General features: G+C 42.9%; 1 protein-coding gene across 33 annotated transcripts in view; it reads right to left on the reverse strand.

Annotated features, from left to right (window-relative positions):
• FRYL (FRY like transcription coactivator) overlaps positions 1-20,856 on the reverse strand; it is a 299,529-nt gene that overhangs the window by 15,112 nt on the left and 263,561 nt on the right. For all 33 annotated transcript variants that reach the window (XM_070068188.2, XM_089325409.1, XM_089325408.1 and 30 more), the window contains 7 exons: positions 19,080-19,241; positions 18,881-18,955; positions 18,396-18,572; positions 14,030-14,233; positions 12,252-12,419; positions 4,460-4,707; positions 535-742 (listed from right to left, as the gene is read on the reverse strand). In XM_070068188.2, the coding sequence (XP_069924289.1) occupies positions 535-742; positions 4,460-4,707; positions 12,252-12,419; positions 14,030-14,233; positions 18,396-18,572; positions 18,881-18,955; positions 19,080-19,241 (1,242 nt within the window). The remainder of the gene's footprint in view (positions 1-534; positions 743-4,459; positions 4,708-12,251; positions 12,420-14,029; positions 14,234-18,395; positions 18,573-18,880; positions 18,956-19,079; positions 19,242-20,856) is intronic.

The following is a 20,856-nucleotide window of genomic DNA, read 5'->3' on the forward strand; positions in this document are numbered from 1 at the left end:
GTTTCCCTTTCCACAGGATGCAAAAATGTTACCTACACCCCACAGTCATGTTGTGAGGATACTTTATATACGGCGGTTAGCATGGTGCCTCCCATGGAGTACTCAGCACAGCTGGGACTCGAACCAGCGCTCAAGTGGGATGCCAGCATCACAGGCAGCGGCTTTACCCGCTATGCCACGACTTAACACTTGGTTTAACTGATTCAGGGCACCACCTGGAAGCTCCTAAAAGGCAGGGACTATGGTGTCCTCAGCGGTGCCAGGCATGGCAGAGCCTTGATCAGATGCTGTTTTGGAGTTTTATTCTTACTCCCTCGGGGAGGTCTGTGAACCAGTCACTGTATGAAGAACTAGCAGTTCTACAACACCACTGTTTACATTTAAGCAATATCACTCTCTTTGAAAAAAAAAAATCGTTAATCAGTAGGACTACTAAAATTTGAGATGGATGACTTTAGAAGACACACCATGACTTATTGAGGTCGACTACAGTGTGAATTTAATGTGAATTCAGAGACTTGAAGCCTCGCTGACCTGGAACAGCCTGGAAAACACGTGAAAGGTGAACACCGCGCAGGAGCCATCGTTGTCGCGCAGCATCTGACTGACGTGGCAGCGCCAGGCTTCCTCGGCATCGTCGTACGCCACTGGCTGAAAAGCAGCTATGATGGCAGAAAGAAAGGGTGTCGGCAGGGGCGACGTCTGGACCTCTGGAAAACCATCTTGCTCTTCTTCCTCTTGACTGTTAACACAAATACCACAGTTATCATAATGCTACCACTCAAGGATAGACTCAATCAGTCAACAGTGGTTATATTAATTCTTACATATACATTGGTTTGGAAACTGTACAATCTAAATTTTTTTGACAGGCAGAGTGGACAGTGAGAGAGAGACAGAAAGGTCTTCCTTTTCCGTTGGTTCACCCTCCAATGGCCGCCGCGGCTGGCGCACCGCGCTGATCCGATGGCAGGAGCCAGGTGCTTCTCCTGGTCTCCCATGGGGTGCAGGGCCCAAGGACCTGGGCCATCCTCCACTGCACTCCCTGGCCACAGCAGAGAGCTGGCCTGGAAGAGGGGCAACCGGGACAGAATCCGGCGCCCCGACTGGGACTAGAACCCGGTGTGCTGGCGCCGCAGGCAGAGGATTAGCCTAGTGAGCTGCGGCACCAGCCAACGATCTAAATTTTTAAAGCAGGCATGAATAAGCAAATTTATTTTCTTTCTACTTAACATTTTTGGAATTAGAGCTCTAATTTCATGCAGCTAGTTTAAAATAAGCCAAATTCTGTAACGCAACACTGCTATGGATTAATCTCGGTAACTTCAATGAATAATCCAGAAGAGAATGCTTTCATTTGAAGTGGTCAGTGTTGGAGGCACCTGATTTGGACAGGCCCACATTGAGGATCATGTTTTAAAGCTGCCAACTGGGCACTTTTGAATCAAGAGCTTGTTAGATGCTTTATGTCAATCATTTTATTTAATCTTCACTATAGCTCTGTGATGGTTAAGCTCTACCGTTATCCTGATCTAACAGGAGGAAACAAAGTTCAGTGAGGTTAAGGAACATGCCTGTGTCACCAGGTCGGAAATGACAGAGCCAGAATTTGAACCCAAGACTAAGGTCCAAAGCAACGCTATGAGGCCCAGCACACACTGCAGGCTCAGCTACTTCAGCAGCACAGCCTATGGATAGAACAGACTTGACTCAACGTAAGACCTTGCCATTTTCTTTGAGGAATTTATTGCAACAAATACATACAAGAATGGGACAATGAAAAGACTATTTCAGCCAGATATTCTACAATCCTAGGCTGCAAAGATGAGGTAGCTGAGTCAGACACTCGGGTCTTAACATTGCGTGGATCACGTCACAGGGGAGCTCCATGCGGAGCGATTCATGTGGCAGAGCAGAACCTGACTAGTGACTGCAGAAAAAGGTCAAAATGAAGCAGACATCTGGAGTGAAAAAATAACCTCAAAAAGGTGAATTTTAAAAATGTCATTGTGGGGCCGGCGCCGTGGCACAGTAAGTTAATCCTCTGCCTGCGGCGCCGGCATCCCATTTGGGTGCCGGTTCTAGTCCCAGCTGCTCCACTTCCAATCCAGCTCTCTGCTATGGCCTGGGAAAGCAGAAGAAGATGGCCCAAGTCCTTGTCCCCTGCACCTGCGTGGGAGACCCGGAAGATGCTCCTGGCTTTGGATTGGTGCAGCTCCAGCTGTTGCAGCCATTTGGGGAGTGAACCAATGGAAGGAAGATCTTTCTCTCTGTCTCTCCCTCTCATTGTCTGTAACTCTACCTTTCAAATAAAATCTTAAAAAAAAAAAACAAAAAAAACAAAAAAAAACAATGTCTTGGCAAGAGCCAAGCATTACCATTAAAAAAAAATTGCCATTGTGGTCACTGATTTTAACAAAAGGTATCCTGCAAACTAGAGTAGCTATAACTATATTTAATAGGGTTGCAACATTCAATTTCAGCTGATACACTTGGCCAAAGTCAACTATTTGGCTTCAGCCTTTTAGAACACTAGATAAGTGGTGCAGCGGGTGAGCTGCTGTGTGGGATGTCTGCATCCCATACTGGAGTACCGGTTTGAGTCCTAGCTATTCTGTTCCAATCCAGCTTCCTGATATTGTGCCTGGAAAGTAGCAGCTGCTAGTGCAGGTACTGGAGTCCCTGCCACCCATGTGGGAGACCAGGAAGAAGTCCCCACCTCCTGGTCTAGGCCTAGCCCAACCCTAGCTGCCGTGGCAATCTGGGGAGTGAAGCAACGGATGAAGATGTCTGTCTGTCTTTTAAATACATGACTCCTTAAAAAAATGAAAAGAAAGCCAAATAACTAAATATCTACCTTAACATCATTTCTGGCACACCTGTACTTGGTATAAGCAATGACTGATTGCATGGACTGCTGCCATATCCAAACCCGTAAAAGGGAAAGATCAGACACTTTCACTGTATGAATATACACTTTCAAATGCAGGTAAATATTATGGATGTATTGAGAGTGAAAAAAATTGACCATGTGCTGTATATGTTAAAACTGTATATGTCATGTGCTGTATATATTAAAACTCTACTATCACATGAAATAAAAATGCATAATTTTAATGTAATACTCTGAAATACTTATCAATTTTTTATTAAAATAACTATCAAGGAGCTTCAATTTTTTAATACATTGAAAGAGTACATGAAGAGATACTTTTATGAAGAATACTTTTGAGTCACAAATATTTATAAAAGTAGTAAATATTAGATGGTATCATTAATTCTAATCATTATTTAATCATTTGGTATACAAGTTTCCTAACAGCCACCAAAATTTCCTTTAGGGTATCCAGGTGGGGTTGGGCATCTGGTAGAGTAGTTGAGATGCCCATGGCCCACATCAGAGCAGCTGGGCTCGAGTCCCGAATCCGGCCCTCATTCCAGCTTCCTCCTGATGTGCACTGGGAAGCGGCAGGTGACCGTTCATGTGGCGGGGTCCCTGCCACTCACCTGGAGCACCTGGATTGAGTTCTTGGGTCCCAGCTTTAGCTTGGCCCAGCCCCATCCCTTGTGGATGTTTTGGGAGTGAACTAGCAGGTGGAAGCTGTCTCTGGCTGTCTGCCTCTCAAATAAATAAGAAGTCTATGGAGCTTTTTCATAATATGCATTTTCCATGAACTGTTAAGAACGTTCTCTCTACGCATGGATTTCAAATTTTTTGCACCAAAATGAATTTATATTTTAATTCCATTTCCATATATTTTTGAAGTATTCTAATATTGCAGATACATTTTGGTACCATAAAAGTTCACCTGATACTGATTTTTAGTAAATATTTATTTTATTTTTATTTGAAGGGCAGAGAGACCCAGAGTAGTAGAGATCTTCCCTCAGGTGGTTCATTCCTCAAATGCCCGCGACAACTGGGGCTTGCTGGGCTAGGCCAAAGCTGGAAGCCTAGAACACAGCCGGGTTCCCCTGTGGGGGGCAGGGACCCAGGTACTTGAGCCGACACCTGTTGCTTCCTAAGGTGTCAATCAGCGCAAAGCTGGAACTGGAGCCAGGACTCCGCCCAGGCAATCTGATATGGGATATGAGAATCCTGAACGGGGAGAGAGGGGTCTTAACTGCTGTGCCAAATGCCTGCCCCCACCCCCAGTACTGACTTTAACACTTGGTCATTTGACAATCTGGCAAAATAAATATTTGTGTGGTTCTAAACATCAGACACTACCTACTATGTTTTGAGAAGGGCCTATTTGTGTTTCTTTATGTAAATGTCATTTACTTGGGAAAAAACCAACGTAGCAAATCACTGTCATCTAAACAATGAAGAGAGTCCGACTATGGACTTACGCACGGTGCAGTGGGTAAAGGCGAGTAAACTGGGATAGAGAGGCGTTTAGGGGAAGGCTTGAGGGGAAGATATCACCTCTTAACAAGGTGTGGTACCAAGTCTCACCTAGACAGCCCCGAGAAGTCAGCCTCCTCTTCCTCACATCTCTCGTCCAACTCCTTCAACGCTAAGGTCACGTCCTCTTCGCAGACGGACTCGGGGTAGCTCTCAGGAGCTAGAGGCTCTGGTGTTTCTGTTTCTTCTAAATCAAGAATTCCTCGACACACCAGAGAATCCTGCTGTTCCTGAATCAGATAGGACCCTTCATCTTCAAAGTGTGTAACATGTTCCTCCTTTAACACTGAACTTGTATCCTGAAAAATGATCAGATTTTTAGTAGACTTTTAAAAACGTTAAAAAGAGAACTTTATCAACACAATACATGACTGCTGCCATCCGAGTCTGTTTTATGATGTAGTCTTCATTTACAGAGTCTGATTGAGTCTCAGAGTTCTTGGACTCGGATTATATAAAAGTGTTTTTTAAAAGTCCTAGGCTTAATTTTTTGACATTAAAATATATCATCTAAAAATATATCACCTGTTGCCATATTGAAATATCAAGGAGTTTTTGTCTTAAGTCACAGGATTTAGATATCTGTTAAGAAATATGTCCTTTGGTAAAATATCTTTTTTTTCACATATACTCTCTACACAAGTAAAACTTCATATCTTTGCTAGAAATTCTCTCATTTGAAATGTCACTTTCATTATACTGGAACAAAGTGAATTCTGAATATAAGCATGGGAGATAATTCAAAATAGCAACTCAGTGGTCCTATGGAAGGCGACGAATCATGAGGAAGCTGCACCTGATGCCCGGGGCAGCCGGACTGGCAGACATGAGGTGGATATTTGTGACGGAAGCACTGTCTGAGGCAGGAAGACTCCAGTGAGGTTCTGGCCTTGTGCACTCACAAAGCTGCATCACCAAGCTAGCAGTGTTCAGAAAACACTGGGAAATTTCAGACTGTTATGCTTTTGAAAATGAATCATAAACTCACTTAGTAAAAAGAATTACTGCATTTTCTTATCCCTTAATAAGTCATAATAAAAATGTTATGAAGTATACTAATGGGTATCTCTTCATATACACTGCAACATTACTGAAATAATGTTGTATGTGACCACCATGTGGTAGCTACACAGATGACTGAATAAATGAAATGCCAGTATTAAAAAAGAAAAAAATTCCACATTATATGGAAAGAATTTCTACCCACAGCGTGATATGATCAATACCAGCTTTGAATTTGCATGGATATTAATCAGTTTGAAAACAAGTACTAGGGGCTGGTGCTGTGGTGCAGGGGGTTAAGCTGCTGTCTGCAGTGCCTGCATCCCATATGGGCACCCGTTCGAGTCCTGGATACTCCACTTCTGATCCAGCTCCCTGCTAATGCACCTGGGAAAGCAGTGGAAGATGGCTCAAATCCTTGGGACCCTGCAGCCACATGGGAGACCTGTAAGAAGCTCCTGGCTTTGGCTTGGCCCAGCCCCGGCCATTGTGGCCACTTGGGGAGTGAACCAGCAGATGGAAGATATCTCTATCTCTCCTTCTAACTCTGCCTTTCAAATAAATAAATAGATCTTAAGAAAAAAAAGTAAAAATGAAAAGTAGTATTAGTGGTCTCAACGGGTTTTTTATTTTTTTAAAGATTTATTTATTTATTTGAAAGTCAGAGTTACACAGAGAGAGAAGAAGAGGCAGAGAGAGAGAGAGAGAGAGAGAGGTCTTCCATCTGCTGGTTCACTCTCCAATTGGCCGCAATGGCCGGAGCTGCACTGATTCAAAGCCAGGAGCCTGGACCTTCTTCCAGATCTCCCATGTGGGTGCAGGGGCCCAAGGACTTGGGCCATCTTCTACTGCTTTCCCAGGCCATAACAGAGAGCTGGATTGGAAGTAGAGCAGCTGGGACTTGAACCAATGCCTATATGGGATGCCAGCACTGCAGGCGACAGCTTTACCTACTACACCACAGCACTGGCCCCAATCTCACAGTTTTAAAATAAAGATCAGCTTCTTTCATTTATAACTAAGTTACTTCTTGGGTGTAGAGCAGTTTATCGTCTCCTTGTCATTAATAAAAATCAAATTTCCCTTACAAAATAAGAAAAATCAAAATAAGAAACTTCCCTGACCCTAAACTAGCTGGGGATTTAGTTTATTCAAATGTAAAATTCATCTAGAAAAGGAAGGACTGACTAGATTCGGGCTGGGTGCTCTGTTGTAAACTCAATTATAGTTTACAGGCTAATACTGGAATCAGGCTAATCTCTCTGTAACTCTGCCTCACAAATAAATAAAAATAAAAATAAATTTACAAAAAGGGAAAGATGAGACCTTGCTGTGGCAACTGAGACACTAGTGTCAGAAGAAAGAGCACACGCAGGTATGGACCAAAATGGGGCAGGGATGGCATTCCAGGGAAAGGGGCCATAAGGTGTCAAAGGCACAGGCACAGGGACAGGGCAGAAAAACAAGGTACACTAATAAACAAGGTACATTAATAAACAGTGGTCTAGACTTAATCATGCAGGGAAAGCAGCAAACTGAGTTTTCAGAAAATAGCATTTAAAAAATTTAAAATTTTTTTCATCATCTCATTAGCTTAGTACTCAACATCTTCTATGTTTCCCAATATAATTTTTTTTTTTAAAAAGTCTGACCATTAAAAGGGTAAGCATTAGTTATTTGGGAAAATAAGTTATGTAGTAGTGCTAGAGATAGTTCTACGCCTAGAATTTTCAGTCTAGATCATTTGAACATCCTATATTTCAATACAAATTTCTTGGTTTCAATGTCCTCAATTTTCACTAGTTTACATCCATATTCGGTTGTCATTTGTTCTTGAATAACAATTTCAAGACTATGTTTTATCTATAATTATATAATATACACTGAAATTTTCTAAGAGATTTCATGAAGAAAGTGCTTTGAGGCTAATGGGATGGAACCCATTGTTTACGCACAGATGATAAGAATCCAGTGTCCTTGAACTTACACAGAGACACACATACGCTTTGTTACATTCAAAAGCTCACTTTCTATAAGGAATAATTTTTATCTTCCATAAGCAGAATTCTAAGCAATTACAAATACTAGAGGAAACGCTCTGTGAAAGTTTCTCTAATAAAGTGAAGAACTTACTTGCTTCTAGAGATCAGAGAGTAACTTGTACAAGTATTACAGAGAAGGAAGGATAAGCAGCCCTAAAGTTCCCATCATGACATGAACTGCTTTAGCCTATTCTGCCTCCCAACACTAACATATAAAGGGAAACATTTTTAGGAATGGGTTTCTTTAATTCAGCTATTAAAATCAATTGTAATCCTTAAGAAGTTGCTTTAAAAATAGTTCTGGTTTTATTTTAGTATCTTGGTGCTGTCCTGTTCTGTTTTTTAACAAGGGGCAATTTTGGGGGGCCGGTGCCGTGGCTCACTTGGTTAATCCTCCACCTGCAGCACCGGCATCCCATATGGGCGCTGGGCTCTAGTCCCGGGTGCTCCTCTTCCAGGCCAGCTCTCTGCAGTGGCCCGGGAGTGCAGTGGAGGATGGCCCAAGTGCTTGGGCCCTATACCCGCATGGGAGACCAGGGAGAAGCACCTGGCTCCTGGCTTCGGACCAGCGCAGCGCCTGCCATAGTGGCCATTTGGGGAGTGAACCAACGGAAGGAAGACCTTTCTCTCTCTCTCTCACGGTCTATAACTCTACCTGTCAAATTTTTTTTAAAAAGGCAATTTTGGGTCATTTGTCACTGTAAATATACAAAGGAGAAACAAATTAGGCCACTTATCCAACAGATACAGTGTCAAATTTTATTCCCTGGTGACACCTCTAGTATCAGTTGAACTGTTTTTACATGAAATACTGTGGTTTTAAAATATCCCTTGGCCAGCGCCGTGGCTCACTAGGCTAATCCTCTGCCTAGCGGCGCCAGCACACCGGGTTCTAATCCCGGTTGGGACGCCGGATTCTGTCCTGGTTGCCCCTCTTCCAGGCCAGCTCTCTGCTGTGGCCAGGGAGTGCAGTGGAGGATGGCCCAGGTGCTTGGGCCCTGCACCCCATGGGAGACCAGGAAAAGCACCTGGCTCCTGGATCCTGCCATCGGATCAGCGCGGTGCGCTGGCCGCAGCGCGCCGGCCGGGGCGGCCATTGGAGGGTGAACCAACGGCAAAGGAAGACCTTTCTCTCTGTCTCTCTCTCTCTCACTGTCCACTCTGCCTGTCAAAAAATAAAAAATAAAAAAAATTAAAAAAATCCCTTGCATTCTCAGTCACCGATGTCACAAGCATAATGAAGCCCACTACTATAAAACTGAAGAGTTTCCCTTAGTGCAAAGTCTCCCTGGGGACTTTATAGAGTGCTTAGGAAGCAGGTCACTGGATGGACGAATGCCCCCTTTGAAATAACACGGCATTTCCAGTAAGTACAAATTCCTTCTCATGACACTTTCCTCACTATAACTACTTAATCATAGAAACAAAATATTTTCGGGGTTGGTGCTGTGGCGTAGCGGGCAAAGTCACTGCCTGTGACACTTGTAGCCCATATGGGCCCCGGTGTGTGTTCCGGGTGCTCCACTACTGATCCCTCCTAATGGCCTGGGAAAGCAGCAGCAGATGGCCCTCATGCTTGTGTCCCTGCCATCCAAATGGGAGATGCAGAAGAAACTCCTGTCTCCTGGCTTCAGCCTGGCCCAGCCTTGGCCATTGTAGCCATCTGGGGAATGAATCAGCAGCTGGAAGATCTCTCTCTCTCTCTCTCTCTCTCTCTGTCTTTCAAATAAATAAATAAATCTTAAAAAAAAATTAAAAGATTTTCCCCTTTGTCAAGCAAAATTAAAATACATAGCCATTGGTCACAGGTATTTCTAGTATCAGTCAATTTTTCATTGTTTCTAATGAAGAGATCTGTTGCTGTTATACCATGTTATGAGCCGAGTGCCACACAGTAGTTAGATTAATAACCAGGAGTTAACATTTACTTCACAACAACAGGAAGGAATAGTCCCCTTAGCGCACATCCCTGAATCCCGCCGGTCCTCTGCACGCTTTCCACATTCATGTACTCCTGGTGCAGGTCCCTCCCTCTCCTGCTGGCATTCTTCTCCCTATCTCCTTATGCTACTTCCTTTAACCCACTGTGCACACCTCTGTCATAGGGACTTTATTAGAACACAAATGAGAAAGTAGCTTCCCCAAAAACAGGACCCTAACCCTAAGCTCCATGTGGCAGGTACTATAACATACTTTCCATGGAAAAAAAAAAAAAAAGCCAAGAAAAAACAAACATGAGATCATGTCCTTCTTCCATTTACAAATTCCATGCTCACCTGCTGTGTCGCCTGTAATATCCATCAGGGTACCAGGCCACCAACCCTCACCTCCACTTCTCCTGTGGCCTCTCATACAATGACTGTGCCCATACCCTACTTGCCAGTCACTTGTCCTGAGGCATACCAGGGCCTTTGAGACTGCTGCTTCCTCTGACTGCAACACTTCCCCCAAATGGTGTCACTTAGCTGTCACCTAAGACGCTAACCTCACTTTCTACTCCTCCCAAGATCACATACTATTAAGACGCTCATGTTATGATTAATAAGTGACCACCTTCTGATGTTATTTATGTTTTATTTTACTTCTTTATCCATCTCTCTTCCCAAAATTATGCCCCATAAGACCAGCAGCCTTTGTTTCACACATTGCTGTATGCCCAGTGCATACAATAGTATCCAGCCCATGGTAGGGGCATGATACAGTATTGGTTGAAAGAATGAATGCATTTTGTGTGCCCTGCATTTTCATCCAGGTATCTGGCCCCATGCTTCTTACTTCAGAGGTTATCTCTTGAAAGAATGAAAATCCACCTGGGGCCGGCGCCGCGGCTCACTAGGCTAATCCTACGCCTAGCGGTGCCGGCACACCGGGTTCTAGTCCCGGTCGGGGCGCCGGATTCTGTCCCGGTTGCCCCTCTTCCAGGCCAGCCCTCTGCTGTGGCCAGGGAGTGCAGTGGAGGATGGCCCAGGTGCTTGGGCCCTGCACCCCATGGGAGACCAGGAAAAGCACCTGGCTCCTGGCTCCTGCCACTGGATCGGCGCGGTGTGCCGGCCGCAGCGCGCTGGCCGCGGCGGCCATTGGAGGGTGAACCAACGCCAAAGGAAGACCTTTCTCTCTGTCTCTCTCTCTCACTGTCCACTCTGCCTGTCAAAAAAAAAAAAAAAAAAAATCCACCTGGCTTCCTATACTGGCAGGGGCAAGTCTCAATCTTCAGAACTGCAGGTGGAACCTCTCACATCTTAGTCTCTATTCATCTCTCCTATTGTGTCTCCTCTTCCTCCTCCCATTTTTTTTTAAAGCCAGGGCTGATGGGAAGTTATGGGGGGGAAGCCGTACTCCATAAGCTGTACTTTGGAAATTTATATTCATTAAATAAAAGTTAAAAAAAAAAAACAAAAAAACAAACCAGGGCTGAACCTAGAAGCCTGAAAGTTAATACAGGTATCTCATGTGGATGGCAGGGACTCAAGTACTTGAGGCCACCTGCTGCCTCCCATGGTGTGTGTTAGCAGGAAGCTGGAATCAGAAGTAGATCTGGAACTCAGTAACGGAGGTGGGCACCCACGCAGCGTCCTAACTGCTGTGCCAAATGTCTGTCCCCTCCTCTCATTTTGCTCTTTAGAAATACTGAATTTCCTGCAGTTACATGAACATACCATGCTATTCACATTCTCATGTCTCTCCTCTAGGTGTCCCTCTGCTTGCAGTGTGGCCCATAGCCACTAAGCCTGTTCCGAGGACCCCTTCTCACCCCATGCACAGTGAATCACTGCTCTGGGCTTTTGCAAAGCCTTGACTGTCTCTGTTAGTGAGCTTCTACATACTGAAATGTAATTTTTAAAAAGCATTATAGAATGTGAACTCCCTAAGAACTGGTAACACCCTATTCTTTCTAGCATCTAACTGAAGCCTGGCATTTAATGAAATCACAGTCAATATTTGTGGAATTCAATGATCTAAGCAAATATGAGTATGGGTAAAGACTGCCAACAAGGAAGCCAAAATACCTTCATTTCAAATATGTCTGCTTACTGTTCAAGAGGGTTAGACACATAAAATAGACTACTGTGAAACATGAGGAGTCTCCTTACTACAGTATTATGATCTAATAACTAGATTACTGTCTATCAAATAACTTCATTAATTTAACAGTGACAAACATACAGTATTTTCCTGATACTTACCAAGGCATAAAAACATATTTATCAGAACTATAGCAATTGCATTTTTATAAAAACAATCTACAGTAATACAGAAAGACTAAGAAAACTAATACTTACTTATTTTTGGTCAGTCATTAGCTTGGAATCTGGCTTACTTCTCACAGGCCTTTCCAAAAAATGTCATACTAGTGGTTCCAAAGTCTTGTAAAAGATTTCATTTAACCAACTGCTAACCCAGCTGGCCTGAGGTTTGGATCCCAATCACAGCACCAATCACATAAACCCAACACAAAGCATACAGAAGAAAAAACGAAAGCAGTCCTCCAAAGACAATGCAGAGCCACACAGGATGCACCTGCCCATTAAGGGAGTCACAGTGTGCAATGCAAAATGCCCATTACAACACTGGGAAGTATTTTTAACCTCTAGGTCATTTCCTTAAGTGACCAACTTTAAAAAAAAAAAAATCAGATTTGACTTATTTTATTTAAAATAACCCAGCAGGTTAGAAATACTGGAAACAAATCAAATAATTAGCACATCAGATGAAAACTCTTTTGAAAGAAAAGCAAAGGATGTAACAGAGCGCTAAAAGGAGCCTGGATTGGCCATGCACCAGCCCCCATTTCTCCCCACCTCAGGCAGCTGGCTGCTAGCATTATCTAGAGAAGCCTCCAAACTTGGGGTCTCATCTCTGATTTGAAGTACTTCCTCAGTTGTGTTGCTGCCGATGGAATCTTGCGACTGAAGAAGTAAGTCAGGGTGGTCTGGCATGGTTTCCTCTGCGGCAGAGTCGTTGTTTAACTAAAAAGAGAACAAGGAAAATGAGGGATCCATCTATGTGGTGCTCACAAGAGCCACGGGAAACATTCTGGATCATAACATAGTTGAGGGCTTTCAAGTGTTCCAGGAATTCTCTCAAATTCTCTTTCTGCACTAGTCTATACCACCATGGCTGTCATTAATGCAAACAGCAAATCCCTCAGCAGAATTCAGTGGGCACCGATGCAGGCTGCATTTTGCGGAACAGAAGCTAGCAAAGTGGGAGAGCTCTATAGCCTCGAGCTGAAATGCAATTTTGATGGTGCTGTTTTGTGTTTCAGTTGAGCTGAGGATTTGTGAGAAGGCAGAGCTCTCTGACTGCCCTGTGGCTTCAGGGCCACACATGAGAGAACGCCCAAGAAGCTGGACTTACACCAAGATCAACCGTGCACAATTAGGAAATGAGAAAGTAGGAAGAATAGCTAAAATCATTACAATGGCACTCCATTTTGCATATTATAGTATGTAAAATTATTATAATGGCACTTCATTTTACATACTATAAACCCATCATTCGTGGGGTTTATTTTCTTTGAAATGTATTGGTTATTAATTAGAAAAAAACAATTGTACTTTTTATCTTTTAAGCAGGGTTATAATTTTTTCAGATCTGCATTAAACACAAGAAGATCAAGTTTATGAGTTAGAGTATATAAAAGCAAAAAATGCAGCTTTTTCTGTGACACCACTATGAGCAGGGTTGGCCTCATAGGCTGATGTCGTTAGTTCTCTCCCACGGCTCTCCTAAGAGCTAACCTTTGTTACACATCTGCTGTCTGCCAGGTGAAGGCTTTCCTCCTCACAAAGTTCCCACAAAGCAGCCCCCTTCAGGAATTCTGTTTTAAAGTAACAGGTAACTCAGCAGGCACACAGCCAGCAAAGCCTGCCTGGAGCCCACAGTTCCACGGTTACACTGGGGCCACCACAGCTGTGTAGTGACTGCGGTTCTTTCAGTCGGTGCTGTTGCCAGGAACTCAGGAGTTCTTTAAATGCACACAGTCCACACAGGACCAGGCCTCGGGTGGCAGGGTTAAACCGTGGGTGCTAAGACCTGCCTGGTTCACACCCACTTACTAACTTACTAGCTGTGTGTACAGGGACAAGACACTTAATCTGCAGAACTGCAAAAACCATCTTTGCCAGATGTGGTTGGGATGAGTCACAGTGACTAACGCACGTAAAACACCCCGCCCAGAGCCTGGCAGCCATGACACCAGCATGCGGTGGGCAACTACAACTGTGATCGTGGCAGTTTATCACTGAACACTCAAATGGAGTCGGGGGAGAGGGAGATGTTGCTCAAAGACACACTGGGACAACACCGGCATGTCCAAACAGGAGAGCTGACAGGGAGCCACCCACAAACTGATGGCTCCACATTTTTTTCTGACGCCAGCTCAGGCCCTGCCGTACAGCACTGCTGCAGCACTTGACTAGCACAGTCTGGAGCAAACGGGTCTCACTTAGAGGGCAGCACAGTTTAGGGTGGCAGGAAAAAGGCCTCCACGTGCCAGCTGTGCAACTGCAGCTGACGCCTGGGCTCCGCTGTTGCTTCCTCATCCCTGTCATTAAATGAAAAGGTAAGCGGATACCATCTGTGTGCGCGAGAGGATCTGGCTGGCTGTGAGTGCCGCTTCTTCCTCGGAGGAGTCATCCGTGTCCTCCTGGTTTGTGAGGTTGAGGCTGGGGGTGCTGCTGGAACACTGGTACTCCTGCAGGGAGGGCGTGTCCCCCTTGTCTATACTGTCCAGTGAGCGCCTGCGGACTCCCCAGTTGAAATTATCCATGCTTTCTCCCTGGGGAAGCAAGACATGATTTCTAAGACTTCAAATATATGCTTACAAATGTTGTTAATATAACACACCAAGGAAACATACCAAGATGAAAAATACTTAATGCATCATCAACAGCAGAGTTTCAATCAGCCCTTCAGTGTCTTTAAACTTTTAACACATCATTAAATGTTAATATTTAAAGAGATCAAAATTAGTTGGTGTGATAACCTGTTTTAAACTGATTGTCTTAACTTTCTATTTTGTATTACTGGGGACCAACTATATCTACTCTTTAGGTCATTTCTATTCTAATATACACAAGCACACATGGGACCACAAACAAGACAAACACATCACAGATGACGACAAGTAAACAACCCACAACACCAGGCTGCAACTTACCTGCAGCTCCTGGTTAGCAAAAAGGAAAATACACAGAATTAGAAAGAACGGAGACAAACACTTAAATAAACACTACACTTCCGGGGAAAATTCGTTGTGATTTCTCAAACCCCAAGACTGATTCAAGCTCTGGATTACACTTTGTGCAGGAAGCCAGTATGTGATTCAAACTACTTTTTTATGCAAAATATACTATGAAGAAGTCAGAGACAGACACTTTAAAACAACATTTCTAATGATGCACTCTGGCGACACAAACTTGAAGAAAATCTTCAAAATTTACATAGATTTAATACTCAGTGCAATGGAAAAACCAACTTCAAATAACCACATTCAGTTGACAACATACAAGGCCACAATTACTTTAGCTGTACGATGGTTCTCAATGATTGGCTAAATTCAATGGTTTTGTTTGTTTGTTTTAACTATAAAATAATTTAAAATCAAGATCACCATTATTAAACATAACTTGCCAATCTAAAAGGTCAAGAGGAAATACTGACACATTTCAATTTCACTCCACTTTAGGGTTTATTTAAGTTATATTTCTGTTTTTCTAAGCTGCTCTTCCTTTTATAAGGATATAATTCTTGTCATCTTTCTTAGGCCCTGATGTGACAAATTACACTGAATTGGCCAGCAACCTCTATTTGTATCCCTTTACCGAGGAAAGAATTCTCTAGAATAGAGGTTTTCAGCTGTTTTTCTAAATAAAGCAGAGGAATATTTATTTCAAATGAAATTTTAGATGTGAGTCAATTGTACAAAACTGGTGACTCAAACCCAGAGCCGTTCTGGTCAAAGACGGTGTCTAGGAGCTCTGCCATGTGGTCCTTGGATCTTTCTTGGTTGCTTCTCAAGGTTTATTGGAAGCCCTAGGGCTCTGGAGGTCAGAGCTTGAGGTATAAAGGAGGACTCTTTTCCTCCCGCCTGATGACTTGACTTGAATTACAGATGAGGCTACACTGAGCCTTAATCCACTCTGACTAAGGTTCTGTTAGAAACCACATTTGTTACTGTTGGCACTTCAGAGCACTGCATGAACTTGAAAGCATTCACGATGCTCTTCAAAGAGAAGGTGAACAAACAGCCCTACCCATTACAAAAATGCAAAGAGCCTGCCTGCCTTTAGAGACTTGAAAAAAGCAAATACAGACACAGGAATCTAGAAGCAGCTCACAGTCATGGCTCACAGACAAGGCCACCACCATGGCCACATGGTAGGGCAGCAGCAGGGCTCTTCAGCCCACCCTACTTTCTTGCCAGGCTGTGCAAGTCTGTCCTATTTCCTACAATATGCTTTGCAAATGATGAGAATGAAATCCATTTTAGAGGGTGTGGCCTGCCTTTTGTGGAGAACAAAAGAAAAAGAAGTGAAATGGAAGAGAACAAAAGATTCCAGTATGCACAGCATACAGTAAGGGTGTATATTCTTGGAACTTTTATTTTAAAGAAGTGTCCATGTATATACTTAAATGTGATAGAAAATAAATTAACTGCAGATCAGTGTCAAAAAACTTAAAAAGCCACTGCCCTACAAGGAGCTAAACGATACTTGTTCTTGGGTTTCTGTGAACTTGTGCAATTGTGTCTTTGGGAGATGTACATGGTGAAGTGTTAGAGGGGAACCTGCCCAGCTCCTGAGCCAGCAGAAGGCATCTGCCCATGGTCGTAGCCCCACATTGGCAGGGGAGGCCGAAGCACCCATGGAAGGGAGCCTCACCTCCCTGAACTGGTCTCCCATTAATAACTAACATCACGACGTGGCACACACAGGCCCCTGCATTTCCATCCTCCACCTCAGCTATCAGTGCCAAAGGATGCATTCAAGCCGCAAGAGTGAGTTTCAGTTCTTTAGAAAATGATTCATCAGGACATGGCAGTTTGGTCTTCTCACATACAGAGATTTGTAATTTTAGAATGTATATTTTAAAAAAACCACACTTAAAATAAATGGTTCAGTTTTAACGACTGTGGTTTAGGGAACCTCAGCTACAGGGATTTAAGACAACCAGGGAAATCCTAGTCTTTTCCAAAGTGAATGCTTCAGAAATTGGCCTGTGTCCCAGCTTGGGCCAAAGAGATGGGAACAATAAGTTGCAATGAACATTTAGGAAAACGACTTCTTCAGTTTTCTGAGAGCATTTCTGGAAGCAACCCTCTGTCAGTTCTTCAGAACACTGTTGTGAGATTGTACGTGCACAAAAAACACACCACCTTGCTGCTGTCTGAGGTCAGAAACAGGCAGGGCCGAGGGAACTGCAGACAAACAGCCGGAGACCTTTTGAGCCACACCTAGATCCAGCCTAAGTTCTAAAGCTGGACTAGCTGTTTGTGAGCTAATAAATCTACTTGAGTTTGAATTTCCACTTAGAAAGCAATAGGAGCCGGCACCGCAGCTCACTAGGCTAATCCTCCGCCTAGCGGCGCCGGCACACAGGGTTCTAGTCCCGGTCGGGGCGCTGGATTCTGTCCCAGTTGCCCCTCTTCCAGGCCAGCTCTCTGCTATGGCCCGGGAGTGCAGTGGAGGATGGCCCAAGTACTTGGGCCCTGCACCCCATGGGAGACCAGGAGAAGTACCTGGCTCCTGCCTTCGGATCAGCGCGGCGCACCAGCCGCAGTGGCTATCAGAGGGTGAACCAACAGCAAAAGAAAGACCTTTCTCTCTGTCTCTCTCTCTCACTGTCCACTCTGCCTGTAAAAAAAAAAAAAAAAAAAAAAAAAAAAAAAAAGAAAGAATGAAAGAAAGCAATAGGGGTGGGTGTTGTGGTGTGACAGGTAAAACTTCCAGCCAGTGTGCCTGGGAGACAACACATGATGACCCAAGTACTTCAATTCCTGCCACTCATGTGGGAATTTGGCTAGAGTTCCTGACTCTTGGCTTAGGCCTGGCCCAGCCTTGTTTGTTGTGGGCATTTGGTAAGTAAACCAGCAGCTAGAAGATTTGTCTCTCCCCCTCTCCCTGTCACTCTGGCTTTCAAATAAATAAGTAGATAAATCTATTAAAAAAGCATGTAAACTGACATAACTAGCAGTATAATTTAGACTGAATCAATTCAGAGGCAAAAGCCTTTGAGAATGAAATGGATAGAGTTGGCTGTATCCCAACGATGGAAGTGGTTAGGCATGACATGGGAAGAATGTCAGTTATTGGTCAGAGGGAAGAATTCTAGAAAGCCAAAGCCTCTAACATAAGCATAAAAGTAATTTTGGAAACCCACTTCCTTACTTTATATATTTTAAAGATAAATATGAAAAAATGGATTTTCCACTTTTATTTCAGACTTATTCAGCTACAGATTTATTATAGTAATAACATTTAGCTCTTAATCTAGATTTTTACCTTTACATGAACCTCAACAAAGAAAATCTAGGGGCTGGCACTGTGGCCTGGCAGGTTACACCACTGCCTGCAACACCAGCATCCCATGTGGGTACTGGTTCAAGTCCTGGCTGCTCCACTTCTGACCTAGTTTCCTGCTAATGTGCCTGGGAAGGTAGTGGAAGATGGCCCATGTCTTTGGGTCCCTGCATCCATGTGGGAGATCTGGATGGAGTTGCTGGCTCAGCCCTGGCTGTTATGGCCATTTAGGGGAATGAAGCAGTGAATGGAAGATCTCTCTCTCTGTAACTCTTTGAAATAAAGAAATAAATCTTAAAAAATAGAAAGAAAGAAAGAGAGAGAGAGAGAAAGAGAGAGAACTATCCTGTGCTCTAGTCCTCAATTCTCAAACAACTGTAATGATCTGTAACTTTCATCATAGAAATTCCACATCCTTACCTCCGCATCTTCCAGTTCAACATCTAAAAAGTCGAAATCCTTGAAAACGCCAAACTGTTGCTCACTGGTATTGTCTTCCACAGCTACTTCTTCCTCCTGAATTATGTCTTCTGTTGCAGAAATTAGGCTAGTCTGTTGGTCGCCAACTTCCAAGTCTTCATTGGAAGAAAATACAACCTGACACCCCACAGGAACAGAAACAGAAAGCCTTATCCATCAGCTTTGTCACTCTGCATATGATACCAGCACCCCAAGAACCAGCATGGGCCTCCTTCCCTCAATGAATTCAGAGCTTAAATTTGGCCTTCATGTCCAACTGGCTGAAGATCTAATTAGCATAGCTGCTAGGTTATCACGATGGACAAATATTTTTTCATTCTTAGTTAATACTGTAAGTTAGAAAATGTAAGCGAAGAGACAGAATCATATTTTCATGGACCAACATGGCTTTTAAAACCCTTATATATGTCTTCACAATTACTCACAGATGGGTTCTTTGGGAGGCCAGATTCTGGACCACGGAGAGAAAGCACATTCATTAGCTTTTCTCGTGTTCTTCGCTAAAGGAAAACAAGGCAAGTGTTAGGATTACTGGTAAAATAAGAAAAATTCCCAATTTTTCATACAAAGAGCACAGGATTCTTCTGTCCTGTGAATGTTCTATTTTGATATTTGTTAACATACCTGTGATAACTGAGGCCTTTTCCAACTAACAGGAACTAAGGCATTAGAATTGGAACCAGAAGAAGTCGAAGAAGTACTTCTAGTGACAGCAATAACTTTTGGCTTCCCATTTCTTCCAGCTGCACTGTGCTGGTCACCATATTTATTTCCAATAATTGGTGTCTACATAGAAACAAAATGCCTGTGTTTGACTCAAATATTTCAACATAAATTACAACCAGAAAATGACATAATAAGATTACTTAACATGAAGTAAATGCTACAAAAAAACCAAAGGTAATGATATATATACTTAAATCAAGAGACTTTATTGGAAATAACTTTATATCTGAAATTATCAGAGCTTATTCCTATTTTGAATATAATCTACTTTTATCATTAAAAACCACTACCTCTACCCACCTCCATGATTATAAAATACACCCTCCTTGTAGAAAGCTCAGAAAATATAAAAAAGATTAAAAAAAATCACCTGTGACCCCATCACTCAGATTTAATGTCTGTTAAATTTTGGTGTTTGTTTAATGCCTACTGTTCGGTGTGTTTTAATAATATGCTTTATACAACAATGAAGGTAAATAGCAACTTCAAAGTTTTCTATATAACTTACTACAAATCTGGTGTGTAATATTTCCAAAATTTATTTCAGCAAAAATCCTATGATGATCCCGTCATTTATATTTATCTGGTTTGGGGAAGTATTCTGAATTTGCATTTGAAAATAAAAGTGAAACTTATTTGCATGTCATACAAATGATCTATTTCTTTCTTATCTCCTTAGCTGCAATTACACCACTCTCCTCAACTTCAAACTCTAGCATAACTCATCCTGCTTTCCTTCTCAAACATCCATGCTCTTTTAGTGGACCTGTTTTGGCCACTACCCCCTTTGCATGGACTACCCACTAATTAAACCGCTTAGTGACTGTGTACTTCCAAGGAGGCCTGGGAGGCCTCTTATGCCACCACCACCTCTGCGTAATTATACTTGGACAGTCCCATGCTGATTCTAATTTGCTTATGTGCCTGTCTCCCCTTCCACACGTGTTCCCTAGACCATACCTCCATACCCCCAACTGGATCTCCAGTGCCTATGCATAGTGGACAATTAGGAATTATTGCTGAAACAAATTGAAAGCAACTCTACCAAATGTTTTCAGAATTTGTATCACTGCTTCAAATAAAATAATTAAGTTATATAGTCAATTTCTGGCTCAGAAGAAAGAGGGAAGTTACACTTCTCTATCATGTTCCCATGCTACATACTCCAGTTCATGTGTTAGCTAAAAAATCAGCAAGAAACATATTTTCTATTTAAACAAGTAACCAAGAAAGTTTGGGATTCATTCTAATACCAAGACTAAACTGCAATAAAACAATCTTAGGCAATAAAAAGTGGCTACATATTTAAGTTTTATCTTTTTTTTTTTTTTAACACCTGCAATACTTGACCAATAACTTCCTTCTTGAGAAATTTCTTCCCTGGCTTCCAGAAGACCATTTGAATGGCACCATGGCCACCAAGTGTGGGTTCAGATGCCGGGAGGTGGTCGGGGGAGGGGAAAGAACTGGTTTTCCCAGCAAGGGTCAAAAGCTGTTACATAAGTTTTGCATTAATATGCAACAGGGTTTCCTTCTGGATTGCTGGCTCCTGCCCTTGTCCAGCCCTAAAAGATTTGGTTTCTCAGATTTCATTTTATTTGAGCTTTGTTTTCTTTTTAGTTTAACTTCTATGGTTCTAGCTATCCACTTATACAACGCTGAAAATCCTTAAATT

This window comes from Oryctolagus cuniculus, chromosome 2, assembly GCF_051225735.1.
Source record: "Oryctolagus cuniculus isolate XC-2025 breed Fujian yellow rabbit chromosome 2, ASM5122573v1, whole genome shotgun sequence".
NCBI classification, from domain to species: domain Eukaryota; kingdom Metazoa; phylum Chordata; class Mammalia; order Lagomorpha; family Leporidae; genus Oryctolagus; species Oryctolagus cuniculus.